The 11,670-nt window shown below is 34.8% G+C and overlaps 1 protein-coding gene across 1 annotated transcript; it reads left to right on the top strand.

The window, feature by feature from the left end:
- The first annotated feature begins 675 nt into the window (after positions 1–675).
- LOC100793182 (protein STRUBBELIG-RECEPTOR FAMILY 2) lies at positions 676–6,012 on the top strand. The gene is made up of 15 exons (XM_041006080.1): positions 676–772; positions 1,228–1,354; positions 1,446–1,517; positions 1,607–1,672; positions 1,973–2,044; positions 2,537–2,608; positions 2,739–2,804; positions 2,879–2,944; positions 3,038–3,345; positions 3,702–3,994; positions 4,088–4,353; positions 4,462–4,609; positions 5,257–5,396; positions 5,484–5,640; positions 5,772–6,012. Exons 1-15 carry the CDS (start codon positions 676–678, stop codon positions 5,952–5,954), a joined length of 2,133 nt encoding a protein of 710 aa, XP_040862014.1. The 3' UTR covers positions 5,955–6,012.
- Positions 6,013–11,670: the final 5,658 nt, after the last annotated feature.

Below are 11,670 nucleotides of genomic sequence, written 5' to 3' on the forward strand. Positions count from 1 at the left end.
AATCAGAGAAATTAACAGACAACTACAAATTCTTGGGCTTGAAATGATGGAATAAGATGATATAAAAAAAGAATGAAATGAAATAAAATATAAGAAACTTATTTTTATCGCATTCCATCACTTAATCATTATTATGCCTTGATTTGGCAGGAATGTAATAGATATCATCATATTTCTTTAACTCTCCCACGATGGTTTTAAACAACGCAAACGCAATTAAGCTGCGTGATAATTATGTAGATTAATCGCTAGTTACTAATTTGCATAAGTGTGCTAAAACTTTAACTACAATATTTTTATTTTTTAAAAATTAAAAGGAGCACACGTACACTTGAGCGTTGCGCGCCAAAAACAAACTATCTAGTAACTACAACGAACTCTTATACGTGGACCCCACTTAACCAGAAACACACTCTCTCTCAACTGTAACTGTAACTGTACAGTGTCACTGCACTGTGTAAACTCTCTCGCGCGCGCGCGCGAAAACGAAGAATCAGAATCAGGTAAACTCGTTCGTTCATTCATGAGTCGATCATTCAAAAAAAACTTAAGCCTCTCTCTATTTTTGTTTTTAGTTTTCTTGAAGCTTGAATTCTCTTTTTTTTTCTCTCTCTCTTCAGTTCGTTTAATTCAGTTCAACTTCGATTTCGTAAAAGCGGTGGAAAATAGAAAGAAATGGTTCACAACTACGTGTTCGTGAATCTCACCGTCCTCGTTGTCCTCTCGGCAACTTTGGTTTCTCGCTGTTTCGCGTTTACGGATCCCCCTGACGGTAAATTCAAAGAACCGTTCATTCGTTCTTGATTCTTGAACTATTAACATTTCACTGAAAATTGATTAAGTAACTTCGCGATGTGCATTTGGCATTGTCTTTGAATCTAATCAATCTCATGGCTGGTTTGATTCTTTCTATGTTATTCTTCAATGAGATTTGGTTGGTATTATTTCCAAAATTAGGGTATATTTAACTTTATTTGACAGAATCGCCAAAACAGTAGAAGATTACACGTGAATCGTTATTGTTAAATTCATATAAAGATAACTTGAAGATGAAAGATTTAGATAGAGAAATAGAAAATCGGTGTTTGTAAATGAGAAATAATAAAAATAAGTATTTGCTGGATTACCGATCTCGAATTACTGATATTGAACTCGTTTTGGTATAGCTCACAATTCGTGTTTCTGCTACTAAACTATATGTTTTTTTGTAAACGTTTATATGAGCAGTCACAGCTCTGCAGGATCTATACAGGGCTTTAAACAGCCCAGCAGTGCTGAATGGATGGAACGGTAACGATCCTTGTGAGGAATCTTGGACAGGAGTAGCATGTTCTGGCTCATCAGTTATACACCTGTAATGCACTGACTCTGTTGATGATACTCACATTCAGATTATAATGCCACTAATAAATAAACCTGTTACACATTCTCTTTTCTTCATTCAGCAAAATTCGTGGACTAAGCCTTACCGGGTATCTTGGAGGCTTGCTCAATAATCTACAAAACTTGAAGCAACTGTAAGCAATTGTATAGATTTAAGTTCTTATGGCGATGGTTTATTGTCAGGACCTGTTATTTACTTACTTTCAACTTCTGGTTTCTTTAGTGATGTCAGTTCTAACAACATAATGGGTGAAATACCACTGGGTTTACCCCCGAATGCCACACATATGTAAGCCTACTGTTTTTTTTCTTCCTTTAGTTCTCGTGTGACTATGTGCTATGCTTAATGGTAAGTATCTTTCAGCAGTGTGTTTTTCTGACAATTTTCCTCTCGTGCAGAAATATGGCTTGCAACTATTTGGGCCAAAATATACCCCATACATTGTCAACCATGAAAAAACTAAGGCATCTGTGAGTTACATTAGTATTGATTTCACCCCAAGCTTTATAGAGGACATATTTCTATTGATTATGATATAATGTTTTGATCTTTACAAATGGCTGTAAATCATCACTTCTTGTCTTGCAGGAATTTAAGCCATAATTTCTTGAATGGACCCATTGGCAATGTGTTTACTGGCTTAGATAATCTCAAAGAAATGTATGTTTTCTTCCCGAGTCTTTTGCTATTGCATTTTAATTGAGATGAAAGGACAAGTGATTCAATCAGTAGGAAATTTTAGGTTCCTAAAACCTAAACCATTTCCATAGATAGGTTTTTCTGTTTGTTACTAATCTGGAATATTCTGGATCTGTATGATCAAGTGATGAAGCCAATCAAAACCTCAAATTTTCATAATTCACAAGGGAAAGAGTAGAATGTGCAATCAATATAAACTACATAAATAAGCCAAAAGACAGATAGCATAGGCCATTAGGCCACATAATCATTCATTCCTCTTTTAGTTGGAAATGCACATGAATATGATAGCTAGGACTTGAGAAGCACAAGAGCAAGTAAAGCTCTAATATTCGACTATATAATTGAAAATTAGATTGAGTCGTGAGAAAGTGAGGCAACAAAATTTAGATGTTTTGACTGTTGTTTAGATCTCAATCTGTCAACTAATTAAGGATGAATTCATACCATCAGGGACCTTTCGTACAATAATTTCACAGGTGATCTGCCAAGTTCATTTGGTTCCTTGACAGACCTTAATAGATTGTAAGTTTCGTCTTTATTACACACCTACCCTGTTTCCTAAACTTAATTTGTATTTCATCACATACTCAGACAGGACTTTTGTTATACATGGTCGTGTTAGTTTGATCGGTAGCATGTTGCTTATTTGCAGGCTCCTGCAGAATAACAGATTCACAGGATCAGTCACCTACCTGGCTGAACTTCCACTCATTGATTTGTAGGTTATCTCTAAACATTTTCAACATTGTGTGACTACAGTTCTATTATTTGCTAATTTCTTTGTTTTGTCAGGAACATTCAAGATAATCTGTTCAGTGGCATTCTTCCACAGCATTTTCAGTCCATACCAAACTTATGGTTAGTGATAAGTTTCTATCACCTTCTATTTCTTCGTTGGATATGAAATTATGGACAAATATCATCGAAAAGTCACATTCTACTCTCAATTAGGATTGGAGGGAACAAGTTCCATGCAGTAGACGGCTCTCCTCCCTGGGCATTTCCTTTGGACAATGTACCCATTGAGCAAAACACTAGTCGCCCACCCGTAACTCAGGCGAATGCCATCGAGAACTACGATCCTCCTAAAGTAAGGAAACAAAAGAACAAACATATGGGTCCCGGAGGAATAGCTTTTATGGTTGGTACAGGAACATTATTGGCGACAGGTTTTGCGCTCTTCATTGGGATCCGATTGAAAAAGCTCCATAGACAGAGAATGGAGGACTATGAAAGAAACCATAGTTCATTGCCTAGTCAAACCAAAGGTAATTAATTCTTTAACAGAGGCATATAAATGGTGAGGCACTCCTAGTCAAATCCAAAAACCTCATGACTGAATCACATGCTAATAACATTAATATGATCTCAAAATTTTCACTCAATTTTCATGTTCATTCCACACACAGATTTAAAATTAAAATGACTGAATATACAATTAGATAGGTAGAAAGGGAGTGAGTAAAATTTGTGATACTAAACATGTAATCCCGTTAAGATATATTGCCAAATTTCACTCAGTTTCCTTCTCTTTCTGTTTCATATGTCTGATGCCATTCCGTTTATTAGTTCTGTAAATTCATTTCCATCTTTGACCGTTTTTTTCTTTTTTCCTATCCATTTTTAATGGTGATAGATGTATCTACTACGGCGATTGACGAGAGCCTGCAAATCCCACCTTACAATGCTGCATCTCTTTTGAGTCCAAGGCGATTAACTTCCCAGATCCATAAAAGAACAGGGCAAACATCAAGAAAGAGTTTTTCGGGAAGAGACAGATTCACTGGAAGGACAAAGGTTTATACAGTAGCGGAGGTTCAGTTGGTTACCAACAGTTTCCATGAAGACAACCTTCTGGGAGAGGGATCCCTTGGCCCTGTTTACAGAGCTGAATTTCCAGAAAACAAGGTACTACCTTCTAAACACTAAATCACGTTCAGATTTCAAAACTGCTTCTTTCAATTTATAACACTGCTGCTTTCCAATTCTTCTTTTCGAAAGGTTTTCGCAGTGAAGAACATTAACATGGCTGGTATGTCTTTCATTGAAGAGGAAAAGTTCTTGGATGTAGTTTGCACTGCTTCCCGTCTGAACCACCCCAACATAGTTTCACTTAAAGGCTACTGCTTGGAGCATGGACAACATCTTCTTGTCTATGACTATGTCAGAAATTTAACTCTAGATGATGCTCTTCACAGTGCAGCATACAAACCTTTATCTTGGGGCACACGTCTCAGAATCGCTTTAGGAGTTGGTCAGGCCCTGAAGTAAGTTCCATGTTGCTACTCAAATTCATTTCCTGTTAAATATGAAAATAGAATCATGTTCATGTCTCAACTCTCAACCGTGGCATACACAAATGTTTATAATTACAGCTATTTGCACTCGACTTTCTCTCCTGCTGTCTCCCATGGAAACTTAAAGGCTACCAATGTTCTACTGGACGAAAATCTCATGCCTCGTGTTACTGACTGCGGCTTGGCTATTTTGAGACCACTGACAAGCGACAAAATAAAAAATCGGGTAAATTTCTGAAAGAATCGGCATCATGTTTAAATAGGTTAGTTGTTTCAGTTAAGGTTCTCGTTGCTAAGTCGTACCTAACAAAAGTTATAGGTCTAGTGCTCTCTACTTATTAAAAAATATTCCCTCCATCATATTATATGGTGCTTAAGGTTTCGAAACAGTAATTAAGAAATGCAATTAATTTGTTGAATTTCACAAAAAATATTATATAACTTCCTAATATATTTTATATCTCTAATTAATTACTTATTTACTATTACTATACACTACTCTCATTAAGTATGTATTAATGGTAGTCCTAAAAAAATATTTAACAAAGTATTAGTTTGTAAGATGACATCTATTTTGAAATATTTTTTTTCTCTCTAAAATGTCATATAATCTGAAACGAAGAGAGTAGTTCCATGATAGACAACAGTTACATTTACTCACTGCTCATAGTTGCTTTTTAGCTTTTGGATGATTTATCGTGAAAAATAACCAGTTTCAAATTAGGTATAGTGTTATGCGCTTAATTTCTAGGTATAGCTAAAACCTGCTTGAATTTATTGAGTAACAACTGCAAAATGAACCAGAAGCTGGTATTAATTTAAGTATGCCATGGACATAGATTCACTGATTAATATGTTGACTGTGGAAAGCAGGCTTCTGAGATTGATATTAGGGATATAGGATATAGTTCCCCAGACCATGGCCAACCAGGAATTGGCAGCACGAAGAGTGACATCTTTTCCTTCGGAGTACTGCTTCTTGAACTGTTAACAGGAAGAAAACCATTCGATGGGTATATGTTAATTTCTCTTTAATCCTGTGCCATTTCGTTTGTTTCCTCTTTTGATGAATGATGACCTCTATTTCTCTTCCAACACAGTTCCAGGCCAAGGGAAGAGCAATATCTGGCAAAGTGGGCTTCATCAAGGCTTCATGATTGCGACAGTTTGGAACAGATGGTGGATCCAGCAATCAAAAGAACATTTTCATCCAAGGCTCTTTCTCGTTATGCTGATATCATCTCCCTCTGCACTCAGGTATATATATATATATATATATATATATATATATATATATATATATATATATATATATATATATATATATATATTCACTCACTCTGTTTTTTCTGGGGTGTTGCAAGAAACTTAACGTGTCTCTCGTGCAGCCAGTAAAGGAATTTCGACCTCCAATGTCTGAAATCGTGGACTCTCTTGTATCGTTTTCTCAAAATCTCCTTTCAAAGAGTGGTGCTGCAGATGACACTGAACTTGATCCACTTGAGAGGTCTTTTCGCACAACCACCTCACGCTTTATCAGTTCACCCGCATTGAGCTATGTATCTGCCTGATGTACGCTTTAACAGTGTAAACTGGTTCGTTCACATTAATGTGCTAGAAATTTAACTTGATTTCTGCTCGCTTCTTTTCTTGTTCCTCTTCTTGCTAGGCACAGAACACGTAATGATTTCACATGTAAAAGGGATTGGCTTAAATAATTTCACCTTTGGAAAGGCTTTTCTGGACCGTTGAAACTGTTTGCTTAATGACATGAATGTTTACCAAATATACTATTGACACGAAGCTTGGATTCTTTCACTTAATAATAATTCAGCAAATTGATTCCTTCAATGGAGGTCTTGGGCCGCAGACTCCCATAACTCATTTGAGCTAACCCCTTGTATTAAAGGGGTCTATTTAATAACTAATTGATAGCTTATTCGAATAATTTGATTATATAAATATTTTTAAAGTGTTTAAGAAAATTTATTAAATCGTTTTGAAAACACTTTTACACTCATTTTCAAAATCAAGAAAAAAAAATTTGTGAATCAATTTAGTTTAAAAAACACGCATTTTTCACATTTGATAATGATATTTATTATTGTCATCACCACTACTATTATCACCATTGTAACATCCCATTTTTTTCATAAATAAATTTAAAAAGTTTGTAGTAAAAATAATAAAAATAAATAAATAGAGTAAATAATAGGTCGTAAATGCCCCTAGCTATAAATAGCAACATACTAGATTTTTCATACTGACTCCCCAGTCTCCTCTGCCTCTCATTTTCATTTTTTCTCTCCTCCTCTCAAAATCATTTCTTTTTCCCGCAGCTCACTAAACATGTCTCAGAAAAATGACGATCTCGGACTCATTTATCGTTGGATCGTCGTGAAATTTAAACACCAAGTTCAAAACCCAATTCCGAGCATTCTCACCGTTGGAAATTTCAAAATCATGTTTGAGCTTATAGGAAAACCCTTCGCATTGTAGTCTTTTAATTTTCCGCAGAAACCCAAAACTGTCTCGGTAAAACTATGATCCCGGTTTCGTTAACCGTTGGATTTTAATGAAATTTAGATATGTTGTTTGAAATTCAATTGTGCACACTTCCACCGTTGGGATTTGCGAGATAATATTCGTGGAGGGAGAAAAAGGAATCGCATGAAGACTGTACAAGTGGAGGTTTCAATCTCGTCTCCGTCTCTCTGACGTTTGGGAATTCTATCGAAGCAGTCGGAGGAATAACTGAAGGAATCTCTCAAGGAACTGCTAGAGATGCTGCTATCGCTGGCTGAAGATATGTGAGTCCGCTTAGAGGTAAGGGATGAATTATTCACAATTGGGGATTAGTGAGAACATGTGTAGGGATCCTTAGAGATAGCCATTGGAATGGGTTTCGGGGTGTTTTTGCAATTTTCATTTTATCCTTTTAATTATTACAGTGAATTATATATGTTTGATGAATTACTTGATGTTCCAATGAGAAATTGCTATGAAATTGATGTGTTCTTATGTTGAGTGTGAATCCCTTAGAAAAATTAAGTTCTTTTTATTAACGTAAATTATATTTTAAATAATATTATTCAATGACTTATTTTATACAAATTATTATCTTGTTCTAATTTTTTTACGAGGATGATCAACATGTTATGCGTATATAATTATTGTAATACTAGAATAATATAAATTAAAGAAAATTGTAAGGTTAATGCCTACTGATAATTTCTTTTGATGTAATATTAAATTAATTGTTATAGAAATTCTTTGATTAAAAACAATGTAGTTTAATTTACTATATACATATACATATATATGTTTTGTATCATGCAAATATTATTATTGTGTGATGTGTATATGAGTTATAAGGTGTAATAAGTTATTATAATGGCATTATAATATTATTGTGAAGATTGAGTAGTATAAAATTGAATGTGTCTATTTGCGAGATACATGTAAAAAATGAGATGGTTGATGTGATATTATGAGATGTTAAATTATGGGCGTGATATTTGATTGTGAATAAGTGTATGTGTTTGACACTTGATGTGACAATAATTATATTGTGAGCTATGAATTATACAATAACCCGACCAGTGTTATCTTGAGAAAAGCGTTGATGCGCAGTGTTTAAGAGAAAATGTAGGTTCCTAGTTAAGAACCAGTGTTAAATTGTAGCGCAATTGTGTTAAACATGTTTGAAACATGAGTGTGAGGTTGTGATATTGTATAATTCATGAGCAGTGTTTATAAATGAAATATGTGATGAATTATGGAATAATATGTTGCCTTGAGATTATAATATTGTTATTGAGATTGAGTAAAATTGTAAAGTAGAACATGTGTTGAATTGTGAGATACGTGAAAACATGTGATGGTGGATTGTGACATTATGAGATGTGAAATTGTGAATGAGTTTTGGTTGTAAATAAGTGTGTTATTAACTCTTGATGTGACATTATTTGTGTTGTAAGCTGTGAATTGTACAATAATCCGACCAGTGTTATCTTGAGAAAAGTGTAAATGCACAGTGTTAAAGAGAAAGTGTAGGTTTCCTATTTAGGATCCAGTGTTAAATTGTAGCGCAATATGTTGTACGTGTTTAACACACGAGTGTGAGGTCATGGGTATTGTATAATTCACGAGCAGTGTCTGTGTGCTAAAATGATTTTAGGGGTTGGATCTGAATCAGGAGGGAGAGGCCCTGACGGACTCTTCGGAGTGTAGGCCTTGGGAGTCACCGGGTTTGAGTGCTCCTTTAAGCCTATGTTGATCCCATATGGTTGGAGCATTCTCGCAAAACATCGTGACCCTAACTGGTCTCCCTATGATCTTACTTAGTGAGAGTGACCTGACAAACCCATTGTGTGGTGTGTCTTGTTATGTACTCCTAAGTGTTAGACAAGTGGCCTCAGATATCTTAAGAAGGGGGGGTTGAATTAAGATATTCCAAACTACTTCCCCAATTAAAAATCTATTTCACTTTTTATTCAAGTTATAAATTCCCTTAATAATGAACTTCTTAAATATTGATTCAAATAAAACAATTTGAATATGAATATAAAGCAATAATAAACAAAGGAGATTAAGGGAAGAAAAAGTGCAAACTCAGATTTATACTGGTTCGGCCACACCCTTGTGCCTACGTCCAGTCCCTAAGCAACCCGCTTGAGAGTTCCACTATCTTGTAAATTCCTTTTACAAGTTCTAAACACACAAGGACAATCCTTCCTTTGTGTTTAGAATTCCTTTACAACAAGAGACCCACGATCTCTTAATCCCTTAGAGAATGAGGAGAAGAAGAAGAATGAATCTCTCTAGAAAGAGATAGATTTTACAGATTGAGCACTCAAATAATTCCTTAATGAATTGCAATTGAATTGGCCAAGGAATTCTTAAGAGGATAAAATGATTTTTGCTCTTTGAGAGGATAAACACTTGTTGTTCTGAAAAACTCTGAGCAAATTCGTGTTATAAGTCACATATATATAGACCATTGGTGGTCATGAATAAAGCCTTTGAAAAGTTGTGACTCTTAGAAATATTTTCTGAAAATCCTGTCTGGTAATCGATTACAGAAATTGTGTAATCGATTACAGCTTTTTAAAATTTGAATTAAAACGTTTATTAACTGCTGGTAATCGATTACCAAAATTGTGTAATCGATTACACAGTCTAAAATTTCGAATTCAAATTTTAATAGTTGTTGTAAAGTATATTTGGCCACTGGTAATCGATTACATGCTCTGGTAATCGATTACCAGAGAGTAAATCCTTTGAAAAACACTTTTTAATTTAAATTACTTGGCCAAACCTTTTGCTAATTCAATTAGGAATTCCCGTCCTAATATTCTAGTGATCATCTTGATGTTGTGACTTGTAATCTTGAAGTATTGTCTTGAATTTAATCTTGAAAAGCCCATTTGTATCAATTGCATCATATCATCATGATCATCATCAAAACACCAAAGGCATTTGCATCTACACTAAGTGCCCCAAGGTGGTTTTTCACTGACATGGTATCACATTGCATATAGGCTTGAGTCTTAGCATAACTGTCTCATGCGCTTGCTAATTGTTTATTATGAAATTGATGTGTTATTATGTCTTGATCAAAGCGTGTGATTCTTGTGTAATGTGATTGATGATTGAAAAGTGAACTTTGAATGACAAAGTGGTGGAATTACGTGAATTACGTATAACTAAGTTTTATTTGGTTTATATGATATGTATATCTAGTTGTCTTGTTTCTCTATTAGTTAGGAATGTGATAACTCACTTCCCGTGTGTTGTTTGTGTTTGGATCCTGTGATGATCTTGAACTTTGTGTTCGGGGGAGCAGATGACTAGGTGAATTGCTTTAAGGAACCATGTGTTGAAGGACATCGGGACACAACGCTCTGATAGGATGTGGCATTGGGGTATAGGGTTTTATAGACGACCTTGTTTGAGTCGAAGTGAATTTATTATTTACTTAGAAAATTTTTATGATGATGTTAGAAAGGTGAATGTGAGCCTGCTACCCTCTTGAAAGGCTTGTATTTAAATATGTTTTAAAAACTTGAATTAAGTTTAATTTTTTTTAATTATTTCTTTTATTATTAGTACATATATGTGTGGGGTAGAGGGTGTCACAACCACCATTATTGTCACTATCACCGCCACTAATACCACCTCTGTCATAGTTACCACCACCATAATCATTCTTGTCATTGCCACCACCACTAGCATTGCCACCACCATCATTAGTGTCACTACCATTATCAGTATCATTATCATCGTCACCACAACCACCCTTCATCATTTGGTGCCACCACCACCACCACTAATACCACTTATGTCACCACCACCACCACCAACGTTGTCACCATTGACTATCACCACCAACACTGCTACCACCACCACATTGTCATTGTCACCATTTGCATTGCCACCACCACATTGTCATTGTCACCATTTGCATTGCCACCACCACCAATGCCCCTCCACCACCACCTCCAATGCAATTGTCACTACCATTGCAACCACCATTGATAACTTAATCGTCGTCATTGCTATTGAAATTATCACCATCACCATTGTTGTCACACCACATAAAAGTACTCTTGAACTAATTTTAATACGAGATGACCTTCAAAATGAATTTATTTGAAACTAAAACTAAAAACTGGTTGTTATTTTTAAAATTTTTGATACTCAAAACTAAAAACCACCCCAAACAAGCTCTAAAAAAGTTAGTTAACTACATTTAAATGCACTAATCTCAATTAAGAAAAAGGTTTAATTGCAAATTTGATCACTCAACTTTCATTATTTTACAAATTTTACAACCCAAGCTTTATTTTCTCGAATTTTACCACCCATGTTTTTAACATTTTGTGCATTTTATCACCGATGACAGGCCTTTATACAAAATTAGGTGATTTTGTAAAACTATATATCAAACTAGGTGATTTCAAAAACTATTTACCAAAGATAAATGATTTTAACTTTTGGCATCGGTTGTAATTATAATTGATGTAGAAAAGTGACTTTTTACATCGGTTGTAATTATGACTGCTGTAGAAAAGTGACTTTTTACATCGGTCATAATCACAATCGATTTAGAAATCCACTTTTCTACATCGATTATAACTACAACCGATATACAAAGATCTAGAAAAGTGCATTTTTACATGGTTTTGTTACCGATGCGATGGTAAAATGCACAAAAAATAAAAATTTGGATGGTAAAATTCTTGAAAAAAAAGACTTCATTGGTAAAATCCATGAAATTATGAA

The sequence above is a fragment of the Glycine max genome, chromosome 10, assembly GCF_000004515.6.
Source record: "Glycine max cultivar Williams 82 chromosome 10, Glycine_max_v4.0, whole genome shotgun sequence".
Lineage (NCBI taxonomy): Eukaryota > Viridiplantae > Streptophyta > Magnoliopsida > Fabales > Fabaceae > Glycine > Glycine max.